The sequence below is a fragment of the Sorex araneus genome, chromosome 5 (genome assembly GCF_027595985.1).
Source record: "Sorex araneus isolate mSorAra2 chromosome 5, mSorAra2.pri, whole genome shotgun sequence".
NCBI classification, from domain to species: domain Eukaryota; kingdom Metazoa; phylum Chordata; class Mammalia; order Eulipotyphla; family Soricidae; genus Sorex; species Sorex araneus.
Genome location: NC_073306.1, coordinates 12,654,238 through 12,669,728, shown reverse-complemented (window position 1 = coordinate 12,669,728; position 15,491 = coordinate 12,654,238). Strand labels below are relative to the sequence as shown.

Sequence of the window (15,491 nt, the reverse complement as noted above, 5' to 3'; positions counted from 1 at the left end):
GCCCTACCCGCTGTGCTATTGCTCCAGCCCCAGACACTGTGGTTTTAAATGTTGTTAAATAATACAGTTGTTATGGGCTTCCGATGTCCCGCCACCAGGCACCTGTCCTCCACCATGGTCCATACTTTCCCCACCACCCCAGGCCTGCCCCCTTAGCACACACGTGGTATTTTATGTTGCTTGTTATAACTAAATGGCTAACGGAGTTATCAAAAATCCTTCAGTAAAGAAAACTTGTGAAAACTGTGCTATCCCAGCCCGGGGGTGTCTGAGGAGTGACTAAGCGGTTGGCTGCCACGTGAGCCGTCCGTGTTGCTTTTGCTTGTTGACTTTAGTCGGCTTCTATGTTACTTTCCATCTTATTGGTGCCCCTACTGCAATTTCAGTATTGCGAATTCGGAGGCATATTGCAGCCCAGTGGTCTAGGAAATTCAGGATTTGTAGAACTGGGCCGATGCGTTACCATGGCTCCCAGAATAAGGGGGATATCACCCACTCACAGAAGACCCCAAACTTCTTGGCCTAACTACAGGACTGCCTGGGATTTTCGTGGTTTGGTGCCTCTGCAAAAATTATTAGTGGCTCAGTGGAGTTGGGCCGCTGGTGGGGGTACAGCTGCCAGGACTTGGGCAGGGTGGGAGCTCGGCCGCCCTCCTCCTGGGCACCCCGGAGTTTTCAGCGGGGAGACTGGTGTGTTCATGTATTCTAGCAGTGTGGCTGGCATCACCTCAGAGATTTGGTCGTGAATCTGAAGAGCAGGGCTGTGGACGAGTGGACATGGTGGCTGTGGGAGGTGGATGTGGCTGCCGGGATTCCTGGAAGTACGGGGCGGGGGGTGGGGTTAGCCTGAAATAGTTTTAATAATATTACATAGACATTTTATTTGGTGTACAACTTTCGGTACAATGTGGCCACACAGCATCTGATAGCCTGGTTCTCTCTCTTGGAGAACCTGGCAAGCTACCGAGTTTCCTGCCTGCACAGGAGAGCCTGGCAAGCTCCCCGCGGTATATTCATATGCCAAATACAGTAACAATGATGGGTCTCATTCCCCTGACCCTGAAGAATCTTTAATGCGGCACCGTTGAGAAGGATGAGTAAAGAGAGGTTGCTAAAATCTCAGGGCTAGGATGAATGGAGACGTTACTGGGCCCACTCAAGCAAATCGTTGATCAATGGAATGACAGTATATACATACCTCTTGGAGATCCCGGCAAGCTACCAAGAGTATCCTGTCCGCACAGGCAGAGCCTGGCAAGCTACCCATGGCGTATTCGATATGCCAAAAACAGTAACAATAGGTCTCATTCCCCTGACCCTGAAAGAGCCTCCAATCGTTGGGAAAGATGAGTAAGGAGAGGCTGCTAAAATCTCAGGGCTGGGAGGAATAGAGACATTACTGGTGCCTGCTCCAGTAAATCAACAAACAACGGGATGACAGTGATACAGTGGTACAACTTTTGGAGTTATTTAAGAAAGACTCTGTGGTTATTTTGACAGAGAATTTTGAAACAAAGAAGAATGAGCTAACAAAGCAGGGCTTCCTGGATCTGAATCTGATGGAGGCCAACGATCAACAAGGAGATCCTGGTGACCTATGGGTCACTCTGCACTCAATGGGCTACAACAAAGCTCTGGAGCTGACAGAGGTAAAGCCATCTTCAGGGTTTGCAGTGGGGTTCACGTACATAATATTTTACCTATGAATGTTTTTCCTGACCCAAGTCTTGAGTTTGACTCACAGATCCCTGAATGAATGAATCTGGGCATAACAGCACATTTCTAGTTGAAAGTTAGAAACTCCCAACATTGAAGTAATTCAGGAACTAAAGAGTTTGAATATCTTGATATGTGAGGAAATTATATAATCAAGGAAATTACATGTAATTTCTTGGTTTTGTTTCTTTGGATGGCATACGGCACTGCTCAGGAGACACTGTGGGCTCCAGATTGAGCAAGAGGCTTCTCCCAGCCAAGCTTAGAAGCCCACGGACCTCTCTCCCTACACAAGAGATTGTATTTCTTTGTTGTTGTTGGGTAATTACAGCAATAGCACAGCGGGTAGGGAGTTTGTTTTGCACATGGCTCACCTGGGTTTGATTCCTCCATCCCTCTCGGAGAGCCTGGCAAGCTCGGCAAGCTACCGAAAGTATCTCGCCCACAGAGCAGAGCCTGGCAAGATACCCATGACGTATTCGATATGCCAAAACAGTAACAACAAGTCTCACAGTGGAGACATTACTGGTGCCCGCTCGAACTAATTGATGAGCAACAGGATGACAGTGCTACAGTGCTACACTTGAACTTGCTATGTTAACATAGCATGTATGTTAACTTGTATGTTAACATTTAGGGTCTTGCTATGCACTTAACCACACCTCCCCACACCAAGCTGCCCACCGCCCTCTAACTGTACTTAACTCCACCTCTTCCTTTGCTCTTTTCTGTTTTTTATTTGTTTGTTTTGGGGCTTCAAGCAGTAGTTCTTGGAGGAAACTGCCAAAGACTCACTCAGCCATTGTTTTTGGGTTTTCTTTCTTTTGTTTTTTGGGGCTCCATGGGTAGTGCTGGGACCTGTCCCCACCTCTGTGCCCAGGGGGTGCTCCCAGAGGTGCTCGGGAGACCGGATCTTGTCCTGGGGATGGGACACAGGCTGTCAGAAGGCAAAACATGTGCTTGGTCTCTTGAGCTCAACTCTCTCCGACCACTGCATTTGCTTTTGTTTGGGGAAGAGTCGTCAGGCCCTGATTTTCAGTTGGTACATCTGCATTTATTTATTTATTTATTTTTCTTTTTGGGTCACACCTGGCGATGCGCAGGGGTCACTCCTGGCTCATGCACTCAGGAATCACCCCTGGCGGTGCTCAGGAGACCATATGGGATGCTGGGATTCGAACCTGGGTCGGCCGTGTGCAAGGCAAACGCCCTACCTGCTGTGCTATCGCTCCAGCCCCATGTACATCTGCATTTAAAACATTTATTTATACTATTATATAAGTATTTGGTTTTAAAAAATAAACATAGTGCAGAAATATTTAAATACAATAAAACAAATAAGTATAGTCAAACAATTGCATTTGTACAATAATCAATGAATAAAATTATTACGTTGTCTTTGTAGTCCCCTGCCAAACAATAGCCTCAATTCAACAACTCTCTAATGCCTCCTGAGGGAGGAGGGCAGCTATCCTTCGTGTGGTTTTTTTTGGAAATCAAGAAGCATACATGATCCAGTACCAAATCCTGGCTTGACACAGTTTGTTGGTGGTGCTTAGAGCAGGAAAATAAAAAGGACAAGGACAAGGCTGTGTCTTCTATCAAGGGACATCCTCAGAGATAAGGCACGTGCCTGAGCCTGAGCATCTCTGCTGTGGCCTCCCACAGATAAAATAAGAAACACAAAATAGAAGGGACAATACCAACTTTTGACATACAGCAACTAGTCCAGTCTCTGTGGAAAAATGAAACCTAGTTCTTTCACAGGAAATAGCTTAGTTCAAATGCCTAAATCCTGGTCCTCTCTCAATCATATCAAATTTCTGAGAGTGAAATAGTACTGCACTGTCACTGTAGCACTGTCATCCTGTTGCTCATCAGTTTGCTCGAGCAGGCACCAGTAACATCTCCGTTGTGAGACTTGTTGTTACTGTTTTGGGCATATCAAATATGCCACGGGTAGCTTACCAGGCTCTGCCATGCAGGTGAGATACTCTCGGTATCTTGCCGGGCTCTCCGAGAGGGACAGAGGAATCGAACCCGGGTCGGCTGAGTGCAAGGCAGACGCCCTACCCTCTGTGCTATTGCTCTAAGAGTGAAATATATACACTAATAGCTAGCATGTTTATAGAATAATTGCCTTGTTAAGGTGCTTGCTATGGAGTTCTTTTATACATTCTAAAGTACCCTTTAAAATGAAAAACAAATACACTATTTGGTACCTAAAGTAGCAACAAGGATAAAGGCAGATACTAAAAGTATGTGAAGTTCTATATAGAACTTATATAAGAGGCTTATATACTATACTGTAGATAATACAGATATTAACTTATAAAAAGGCTTATATACTATACTATACTATAGATAATACAGAAATATTTGAATATTTTAGGAACATTTTAGAATCACCGTAAAAACTTTTTAACAATTCATTATACTAAACAGAGTGAGTACATTTAAGCTAAACAGACTTATAAAACATATGTTCTGGTTTTATATGAAACAAGAACAAAAACCACAATAGATCCATGAAGACATCCAAGGATGTCTTTATAATAATTTGCCTGCCACAATCTTGGAAAGAAGCACTAGGTATAATCAGGTGATGAGAACGCGAAGGATAAGGTCTGACAAAACCAAAATGACTTTGTGACTAGATAAAATTTTCTATGAAAGATCTCATTCCAGTGGGTCCAAATTAGCTAAAATATTAAACTTCAAGGGTAAAAGCTTCCAAGGGAAATGAAGGATATGGTAAGTCCATACTGTATTTGTAACTAAATTAAAGAGGAAATTTGTGGGAGAAGAATTGAGATTCTGTTCTAAAAGACTCTTTGAGCGTTTCCAAATTGATTTTACACAGCTGCTTGCCTCTCCATAGCTTAGGAATGCACGATACTACTAATCGTGTATGTATTTTCAGGGAAGGTCAAAATATTTCCTTGTCCGAAAGTCCACAACAGTCATGCCTAGGATATTCTACATGTTCATCAGCGAGGAGCAGATTTAATTAGACCATTTATTCATGATTTATATTATGTAAGCCTCTGCTCCTTACCCAAAACTACTTTTCTCTTCATCACTCCCAAATGGAAGGGTTCTTACTAGGATGGAAAGGTATTCCTGTAAAGATCCTAAAGGGAGGTTTTCCAGATAACCTTAAGAAACAGTCCACAGAATTCGCTGTCCACAGAATTCATTTCAGAACCCAGACCCTGACCATCCAGATAATTAATTTCAGAGTCCAAAGATAGTCCACAGAATTAATTTCAGAGGATCAGAGCGATAGTGCAGCAGGTAGGGCTCAATCCCCGTCACCCCATCTGGTCCCCCGAGCACTGCCAGGAGTGATCCCTGAGTGCAGAGCCAGGAGTAAGTCCTAAGCACCACCACGTATGACCAAACCAAATATTAATTTCAGAGCCCAGGTCCTGAAAAGCAGCACATTATCATACAAAGTGAGCAGTTTCCTCTACAAACCGTTAGAACAATATTCTTCTACAGTAATTTAAGTGTAACCCTGATCACCACCAAGTGTGACACCAAAACAAACAAAAAATTCTGCAATAATTTTTTTGGGTGAGAGTGAGTGTGGACCATACCTACCAGTACTCAGGGACCATATTCGGTGCCAGGAATCAAACCAGGCTTGGCCGCATGCAGGGCAAACACCTTAGTCCCTATACTATCTTTCTAGTCCCCATAATCATCATACTGTTTTTTTTTTAGAATTCTGCATTTTTAATTATTTTGAAACATGCCAAATAGATTCAACGATCCTTGGCAGAATATATAATATTTATTCCCACTTTCTTTCTTCTTCTTCTTCTTATTATTATTATTGCTTTTTGGGTCACACCCGGCGATGCACAGGGGTCACACCTGGCTCATGCACTCAGGAATCACCCCTGGCAGTGCTCAGGGGACCATATGGGATGCTGGGATTCGAACCCGGGTTGGCTGCGTGCAAGGCAAACGCCTTACCCGCTGTGCTATCACTCTAGCCCCTATTCCCACTTTCTTAGTGAAGAAACGAAAACTTGTAAAATTGATTTCTTTTCTTTTCTTTTCTTTTTTTTCCTTCTCTTTCGAGATTTATTTGCATCTCTGGGACTGAGGCCGGTAGGTGAGCTAACACAGCAGCAGCACTAGGATGTGGTTGTGGCTGCCAGAAATTGAGTTCTCTGACATGGTGTTAATCACAAATCATGAAATCCCGTCGATTGTCAAATTTCTCGAACGGGCTCAGTAATGTCTTCACTGGTCCTATCCCTGAGATTTTAGAAGCCTCTCTCCACTCAGCCTTTTCAATGATGCCGCATTGGAGGCTCTTTCAGGGTCAGGGGAATGAGACCCAGCTTGTTACTGGCTTTGGCATATGGATACACCATGGGAAGCTTGCGAGGCTGTCCCATGTGGGCTTTCTCCCAAAAGGAAAAGTAGGTTATAAGATATCACTTCTGGGAGCTTGCTTTTAAGTCTCTGGATGTGGCTCTTGATAGGATTACACACACCTGGGTTCCTCTGCCGGTACCTTCATGCGTGAGGCCTGTCCGAACGTGGGAAAAGGGGCCTCGAGCATGGCTGTGGCTAGGTTCCAGTAGTTTTCGGTCACCGGGAGCTCTGCTCGGGTCGGGGAGGGAAGCTGGAGCCCATCTCCTCCGAGGGGCTCTGGGGAAGACAGCCAGGCGTTCGGGCAAGAGACTCTGTTATTAACACATAGTGTTAATAATTACAAAAATTCCTTTACACCCTTAGATCTTCTGCCTTCTAATAAAATTATTTTCTTTCATTATTCTCCTAAAAGTAACCTTATTGTTTGCAAAGAGTTTGTGTTATTATAATATTTAAAAACAGTTTTAGGGGCTAGAGCAATAGCACGCAGCCACCCGGGTTTGATTCCCAGCATCCCATATGGTCCCCTGAGCACCACCAGGGGTGATTCCTGAGTGCAGAGCCAGGAGTAACCGCTGTGCATCACCAGGTGTGACCCAAAAAGCAAAAAAATAAAATAAAATAAAAAACAGTTTTAAAACAGTCTTCATCTAAAAGAAAGTTTTTTTTAATGAAAGAATTATTCTCCATGAAGACTGGTTAATTAAATGAAGAAGAAAAGAAATAATTTTTTTGAGGGGAGCGTCACACCCAGCGATGCTCAGGGATAACTCCTGGCTCTGCACTAAGGAATTACTCCTGGCGGTGCTCGGGGGACCATATGGGATGGCGGGGATCGAATTGGCCGCGTGCCTGGCAAATGCCCTACTCGCTGTACCATCACTCCAGCCCTAGAATAATTTAGTGAACATTTGAATGTTCACCCAAAGGATTGTTGTATCTTTGGATACAACAGGTGCTGTATCTCAGAGGCAGAGCACCTTCCTTGCATGTGTGTGGACCTAGTTTAGATCCTTGGCACCATCAAATCCCCTGCTGAGAGAGCAAGACAGAGGGTGGGGGGAGGGAGAGAGAGAAACTAGTGACCAGAAAGAGAATAAAGGGCAGAGGGGGGAAGAAAGAGAATCAAATGGGCAGTGCAGCTCACCCGCGGAGGTGATACTTAGCTTGGCCCTGCACAGTGGAACAGTGAGAGCCTGGAACAGGAAGGAAAGGTACTGACTGCCCCATCCAGGACTCAAAGGCCAGAGAGGCAGGACATGGCCGGCTCCATCTGTTTTCGATGGGAAATTCATTTCCAAATGAGAAAACATTTGCGGTCCCCATCAACTTTGGGCCGAATGGAGACGCCCGCTGGAGCAAATCGAAGATCAACGGGATGACAAGTGATACAAATGATCAACTTTGTAACTGTGTATCTCAAGGCGATTCAGTTACAAATGAAAAGACAACTTTGGTGATTCTGATTTTAACTGTTTCTTTTACACCAACTTTGTATTTTTTGGTTTTGGTGGGGGCGGGGAGTGTTGTTGTTGTTGTTGTTGTTGTTGTTGTTGTTGTTGTTCCTGGGCCATACCCTGCTGTGCTGAAAGGCTCCTCCCAGCTGGGTCATCTGAAGTGGCATCTGGTGGTGTTCAGTGGCCCTTGTGAGGCTAAGATCAGACCTGGGACTGTCACTCGTACAGCACAGGCTCCAGCCCTTCGAACTCCCTCCCCTGCCTTTGCTCTTACTTTGAACTGATTTTTTTCTGTAGTCAGAATCTCATGCTTTCATAAAAGTGCCTGAGATTGGGGCTGGAGAGATAGCACAGCGGGTAGGGCGTTTGCCTTGCATGCGGCCGACCCGGGTTCAAATCCCAGCATCCCATATGGTCCCCTGAGCATGGCCAGGGGTAATTCCTGAGTGCAGAGCCAGGAGTAACCCCTGTGCATTGCCAGGTGTGACCCAAAAAGAAAAAAAAAAAAAAAAGTGCCTGAGATAAACAAGCTGGATGGGCCAGAGAAATAGTCCAGTGGGTGGGGTGCCTGCCTTGCATGGCGCAGGCCTGGGTTTGATCCCTGACACCCTGTGTGCTCTCAGTAGCCCCACCAGGACTAAGCCCTGAGCACTGCCAGGTGTGACCCAGAAAGGAAAAAAAAAGAAAAAGATGGGGGCCAGAGCGATAGCACAGCAGGTAGGGTGTTTGCCTTGCACGCGGCCTACCCAGTTCGATCCCCGGCATCCCATATGGTCCCCCAAGCACCGCCAGGGGTAATTCCTGAGTGCAAAGCCAGGAGTAACCCCTGTGCATCGCTGGGTGTGACCCAAAAAGAAAAAAGAAAAAAGAAAAAGATGCTGGAAAGAACAGTGCATCTTTTAAAAATCAAATGATGCTTATAATCAATGCTTATAATTAATCATCTATTTAAAATTCTACTTTTACAATGAAAGCTGAAATAAGGTTTGCTTTTCTCTTTCCTGGTAGGCATGCCCGTTTGTCATCGATGTATACGCAGAAAAGTGCAAACCAAGAATTAAAGCTGTGCAGTTGGAGGCCTGCAGTGGGCAGCTTGAGAAGGCCATTTGTAAGTCTGTCCTTAGCAAGGGCGAGGCCAAAGCAATGGACGGCTACGACGGTATCATCGTGCACACTTACAAGCACGACAACTGGATCACATCAGTGATTGAAAACAAGGTATCAGCCACTTGGTGGCTCTCTTAGGCAATGTTTGCAAATATGTGTCATCTTCTTTCTCATTGTATTCGTGCGTACTAATTGGATACCCTGTTTCATTTATACTGTTAATCATAGGCAGTCATTCTTTCCCTTAGTTTCTAACTCAAACTGGGCATGGTATTTGTTTTGTCTGGGGGTCACACCTGGCGGTGCTCTGGGCTTATTCCTGGCTCTCTGCTCAGGGATCACTCCTGACAGTGCTTAAGGCTTACCCCTCAGTTGCTAGCATTAAACCTCTGAGCCCGCTGGTTTCGAGTTCCTAGGAGTGGCCCCACTCCAAAAGAACAAGTCCTTTAGACTATCGGCAATCTACTGATTAAACGTACTGTCCAGGATCTGTTTTGTCAAGCCAGTCATTTCCAGCTTTGGCCTTCCTTCCAGCTCTGACTGACGGTGCAAGGAAAGAGGCGTTCTTGTGCAAGACAGGCATCCGTTCCTTCTCCTTTGGGGGCAGTGCAGCTCTGAAGTACTGTTCAGGAGGCCCAGGAAGCTACTCTTGGAAATGCTCGACCGGCAGCTGACAGTTCAGTGCTAGGGCCCAAGGGAGCATGACCACATATGCCCTGCACAGCCAGGGACCACCAGGGTCATCCTGGAGGGTGCTGGAAGGGGGTCATATGATACCACGGTCAAATAGGGGACCCTCACATGTGCCCCTCGTTCCTGGACCATCCTGCAGCACACATCCTGAAAGACAGCAAAATCCAGTTTCTTGGAAACTATGAATTTTATGAAATCTGATTAGAGGTGCTGAAGTTTTTAGGACTATTGACTTCTTTCAGTTCCTGGGTGAGACTTACGTTATTATTATTATTATTATTATTATTATTATTATTATTATTATTATTATTATTGCTTTTTGGGTCACATCCAGCAATGCACAGGTTACTCCTGGCTCTGCACTCAGGAATTACTCCTGGCGGTGCTCAGGGGACCATATGGGATGCTGGGAATTGAACCCGGGTTGCCGCATGCAAGGCAAATGCCCTACCCGCTGTGCTATCGCTCCAGCCCTGACTTACATTACTTTTAAGCCTTTCACACATATCTTAAATTACTTAGAGTTTGCCTAGTTTTTATATCCTTATGAATCTGTATTCTTTAATTGCACCCCAAACACAGGAGGGGCCACCAGGAAGCATGACATGCTTGCTCTCTGTTTTCTAAGAGTTTATGTTCTAGTTGGAAGTATAAAACAAATACTCTGAAAAGGAATCAGAATAATTGAGATAATTAATAATGAAGAGTTCAGAGCTATGCCATGTTTGCATCTCTTATAATTGATGTTAGTGTGGATAATAGAATTTGGGAAAGAAGTAGGCTGTGTGTGGGATTTGAATAAGTAAGTAGAATTTTTGTCGGGGGGAGCATACCCTGCAATGCTTAGGGTCAGTGCCAAGAGCTCACGCCTGGCAGTGCTCAGGGGACCATGCAGTGCCCGGGATGGAACCCGGGCTTCCTTCATGCAAAGCACGTGCTCCTTACCTTTGAGCCATCTCTCCAGGCCCTGAAGGATAGCAGGGAGTCAGAAGTGCAGAGTGCAGCCTTACTGGCAGGAGGGGAAGCAGGAAGCAAGGAGGAAAGAGTTGGCGTTGCTCCTTCGCAGGAGCTCAGGGTTTAACTTGGAGGAGCATTAGAAAGGCAGGCCGATGGACGGCTTTGGAGCCCTGGGTCCAGATTGTATGTGTCATCTTGAAAACCTGACAAAGGAGTTTGGATCTGGGGAAGTGAGCGAGCCAGGGGCTGCAGCTCAAGGCCCGCAGTGTTGAGCCAGGCGGGTAAGCTGTGGACGGGGTCCTGGTCCAGCGCCCCTTCCTGCCTGGGTGTGGGCTACCCTGGAGGACAGGCACCACAGCTCCGGAGTCCCTCTGCTCTGCTGTCCCCTCCCCTTCCTCACCTCCCATCTCGCTTTTTCCCTTGGGGGAAAATCAAGCTTCCCTGCACCCCAACGAGGCACTGATCCTCTTTTAATCGCACCCTGCGCGTCAACACCTGCACTTCTCACAGCGCCCAGGGGAAGCACCGGCCCCACTCTACACGCAGGACCCGGGAAGGTCCAGCCCTGCAGCTCACAGCCGGGCAGCAGAGGCGCGTGGACCGGGGTGTTCTGGCACAGCGCCCCCCAGCCGGGGGTGGGGGGCATAGGACCCCGAAGCGGGCCACGGCGGGAAGGGAGAAACGAGGAAAGCAGAAGTGACCGAGCCCAGGAAGCAGGGGGCAGGTGGGGAAGCGCAGGCGTGGCTGGGGCGCGGGGTCGGTGGGCTTCGGGCGGGGTCCCCAGGCTCGGCCCGCCAGAGGCTAGCGGAGAACGTGCATTCTCGGCATCTTCCCGGTCTCCCTCCCCCCACCTCGCTCCAGGGGGCCGTCCACTGTTAGCCCTCCTGGGGTTCTGTCTCCAGAGGGTCTGCTGAGTTTCCGCAGGGGCCCCTGAATCCCTTTCTCAGGGGCTTACAGGCGGCGCTACGACCCCCTTTGCATGTATTAAAGGAAGGACTCACAGCCTGTGGCATCTCTTTCTGCAGTCTGACAATAAAGCGATTATTCACGTCAACAACGAGCAGAGTAAAAACTGCGTCAACAACCGGGGTCTCAACATATTCGCCGTTGAAGTGGCAGAGGAGTCCGCAATGGTAACGCACCATTCCCTGACCCAAGATGTGTTCGCTTTTAATACTATTATGAATCCTTTTAATTTAATTAATATACGATGATATCATTAATATAAGTATTAAATTATTAAATAACATTCAATACTATTATTAATAAGTGTGTAGCAGTGAGATGATTTAGACCATCATTTTATGCACGTTATTTCAATTACTATCATCCTATACTATGCTGATTCTAACCCAGTTCTCACTGTTTGATTAAGTGATTAGGGCATGTTCACTTAGTCATGCTGTTTAAATATGAGATGAACGCAACATCACAGTCATAAGTACTTTACGAGGTTAATATAAAATTCATATAGAATGTAGAAAATTCATATATGAAAACACATGGAACCACAATGTGGTATTAAGAATAGAAATTTTGATCATCCAAACATTTTTTTATCGATATTCTTAATATTTTTTAGGTAAGCTGAAAGGTAGGATGCCTCTGAGCGTTAGAGAGCAAACCGTCTCCACAGCCAGGAACAGCTCCGGTTCCGGCGCCAGCAGAACTCTGGCTTCCTCATGGCCAGGGGTTAACGGCAAGGACAGACCAGTAGACCCTGAAGCTCTGTTTGACTTTGTTTGAGGGCCAGGCCTACAGGTGTCCAGGGTGTACTCTTGGCCCTGTGCTCAGGGATCTCTCCTAATGAGGCTCTGAGGAGTCTGTGGGGTCCCAGAAATCAAACCCAGGCCAGCCATGCTCCTTGCCTGCCCTCCTATCTCTCTGGCACACAGACTTTTTTAGTAGAGGAACAAAAGATCAAACTTTGCATTCTTGATTTATGTTTCTCCACCTTGGCTGTGAAATACTAAGACATTTCAGAACAGGAGAAAGAGAAACAATCTCTTCTTTTTTTGGGGGGGAGGTCACACCTGGTGATGCACAGGGGTTACTCCTGGCTCTGCACTCAGGAATTACTCCTGGCGGTGCTCAGGGGACCACATGGAACATTGGAAATCGAACCCAGGTCGGCCGCATGCAAGGCAAATGCCCTACCCACTGTGCTATCACTCCAAGCCCTGATCTCTTCTTTTATTTAAGAAAGGATTTTAGGCAATGCTCTAGGTTTAATAGAAGAAAAGAATGTTTCAGTCTCTTTTCCTTTTCGCGATCCACATTCGCACACCCCAACTCTCAGCTTCTCCCGTGAGAGTAAAATTTGGGCTGGAGTATCCTGTTGGCCATCAGGTCCTAGCTATTTGCTTCTTAAGTATTAGGTTAAAAATGTTGTCCTTTATTTTAATGTTGGGTTAGAAATGTTGTTAGAAAATCAGGCCAGGAAACGGTCTCTGAAGGGAGAGTGACCCTCCTGTCATCGCAGGTCTGCCAGCACGTGATGCCTCTGGACGAGCGGCAGGAGGGGCTGAGCCATTGCGTCTATTCCCTCGTGTCCTGACACCCTGCCTGCGCCCGGGACTCCACCTGGGACCCGCCAGCTCTGAAGAATGATTTCTTGATTGAGTCTATTTTTATTTTCTGTTCACCAGCCAGATGCTAATCAGTTTAACTGATGTACACACACCATGATTTACTTAGCATTTATATTTTCTGTTCACGTGCTTTCTTATTAAAATAGAATAACGTTCTCAAAGTGTGTACTTCTTTTTTTATGTTTTTTTCTTTTTGGGTCACACCCGGCGATGCACAGGGGTCACTCCTGGCTCTACACTCAGGAATTACCCCTGACGGTGCTCAGGGGACCCTATGGGATGCTGGGAATCGAACCCGGGTCGGCTGCGTGCAAGGCAAGCGCCCTCCCCGCTGTGCTATCACACCAGCCCCTCAATGTGTGTACTTCTTGGTAAATGGGAAATCGGGGCACATCTCAGTTACATCGAGTAAATTGAAGTCGTTTCAAAGGTCAGGTTTTTAAGTAAGCTTGGGTCAATTTTTCAAAATCTTATACTCTTTCTGGTTTATCTTATTCCTCAGAAAACAGAACCCCAAACAAGTCCAGGTGGGGAGGTACGTGACATAGAGGAAACCCTGAATCCCACCTCTTGGGCGTGGCCCTCCACACCTGGGCCTGCCCCCCACAAGGAAAAGAAGACCTACACGGAAATGGCAATGTGTCAGCTGCAGGGGGTGGAGCCTGGCGGAGCCGAGTGTCCAGAGGCCACTGGGGTGACCGGGCGGGGGTGGGGATTCAGGAGTCCCCTTGGGCCCTTCTTCCTCCTGCTGTTCCCATGCAGGCTGCAGCAGCCGTGCCCGCCTCTTCCGCTCTGACCTGTGCCCTCCCGGGGGCTCCCTCAGGCCCAGGCCCCACCGCCCAGGCAGGCCCTTGAGGCGGTGAGAGCGGAGCAGCAGCGCGAAGCAGGATGCTGGCGTGACTCCTGGCGTCCCCGGAGCTGCCTGGCCCAAGGCTGCCTCAGGTGTAGCTTGACACTGGGACGCTGAGCCGCTCCGTTCTGCAGGAAACGGCACGCTCAGGAACGAGTCCTCCGCCGAGGAACTCCCGCCCTGTGAGAGGCCAGTTCCCAAGCCAAGACCTTCATCTCACCATCTCTGAGGTCAAAGGCAGGCAAGCGTGACCGCTGATGCCCCGCGGGAAAGGAGCAGGCTCCGAGAGGGGGCCCAAAGGGGAGTTTGCGAGCAGGAGCCCCAGACTGGATCCCAGCATCACTGGGTCCCCTGAGCACCACTGAGGGCAGCCAGCCCCTGGGTGGCCCCCAAACAAAACAAAACAAAACAAAAGGAGTTTCCTCAACTCTTTTTCTTTTTGGGTCACACCCAGCGAAGATCAGGGGTTATCCTGCCTCTGCATTCAGGAATTACTCCTGGTGGTGCTCGGGGGACCATATGGGACCGTATGGGATGCCAGGGATTGAACCCGGGTCGGCTGTGTGCAAAGTAAACACCCTACCCGCTATACTATCTCTCCGGCCCAGTTTCCTCAACTGTTAATAAGCATTCTCTCAGACCACAGGCCCGGCAGGTGTAAGGCCCTGAGTTTAGCCCCCACCCCAGCACTGAGCACCATCACGCCAGTGGCCTTTGAGTTTCACTGGGTGTCATATGGTGTCATATCAGTGGGCTGTGACCACCCCCCACGGGGTACGAAGCAGTCATTTTTCTGCCCTCCCCCCACCATCAATTTGAACCCCTGTGCTTCCAACTCCAGAAGTAATCACAGAGGAATATTTTCATCAGACCCACATGTCCACGAAAAGATATTCTTTTTTTCTTTCGCTTTTTGGGTCACACCTGGCGGTGCACATGGGGTTCCTCCTGGCTCTGCACTCAGGAATTACTCCTGGCGGTGCTCAGGGGACCCTATGGGATGCTGGGAATCGAACTCATGTCAGCCGCATGCAAGGCAAACACCCTACCTGCTGTGCTATTACTCCAGCCCTGAAAAGATATTCTTGAAGATAAAACATTTGCCACCTAGTTCTTGCATGGCTCTAACACAGATAGTTTCTAACCACAGGCCTAACATCCCCTGAAAGCAGCCACGTACTCTGCTCCCAAATGTTGGCAATTTCCAGGTACCCGCTTCTGTTGTCATAACCAGCCCCGTCCTGGCAGCAAAGGAGCTGGAACCCCCCCTCCGCCCCCGCCCTCGTGGGAGGGTGAGGAGCTGCCGCTGAGCTCACACTCTGGCCGTTTCTTCTCCAAACCAGGCCTCACCTTGACTCTGAAAACAAAGCTGCCTTATTCCCCTCTCCCAACAGGGACAGTGCTGGTCACTGTTTCTCGGTTGCTCCTGCCTTAAGAATCCTCAGAACTTGAAGAGGTGAGCAGCTCAGGACATGCAAGGTATTCCTTGCATTCTTTGTAGCATTGGTGGAAAAAAAAATGTTTCTACGAATCCATGTGGCTTCCAGCTCTGCCTCTGACACAGCATAATGGAGAACTCAGTCTCAGTTCTGGGGTCCCCCTCCTGCCCTTCCCCTCGACCCCCAGAAACACCCTGCTGGCCTGCAGGTGTAACAAAGTCAGGAGATCCCGCGCTGCCGGAAGCAGCGGTCGCAAACTAGCGGGGCCCCTTGCCTTGCATGTGGC

General features: G+C 47.8%; 1 protein-coding gene across 5 annotated transcripts in view; it reads left to right on the top strand.

Moving 5' to 3' along the window:
* EFCAB7 (EF-hand calcium binding domain 7) overlaps positions 1–13,071 on the top strand; it is a 46,262-nt gene extending 33,191 nt beyond the window's left edge. For all 5 annotated transcript variants that reach the window (XM_055137614.1, XM_055137615.1, XM_055137616.1 and 2 more), the window contains exons 11-14: positions 1,501–1,649; positions 8,577–8,786; positions 11,351–11,458; positions 12,808–13,071. In XM_055137614.1, coding sequence (XP_054993589.1) covers positions 1,501–1,649; positions 8,577–8,786; positions 11,351–11,458; positions 12,808–12,882 — 542 coding nt within the window. In that variant the 3' untranslated portion in view covers positions 12,883–13,071. The remainder of the gene's footprint in view (positions 1–1,500; positions 1,650–8,576; positions 8,787–11,350; positions 11,459–12,807) is intronic.
* Positions 13,072–15,491: the final 2,420 nt, after the last annotated feature.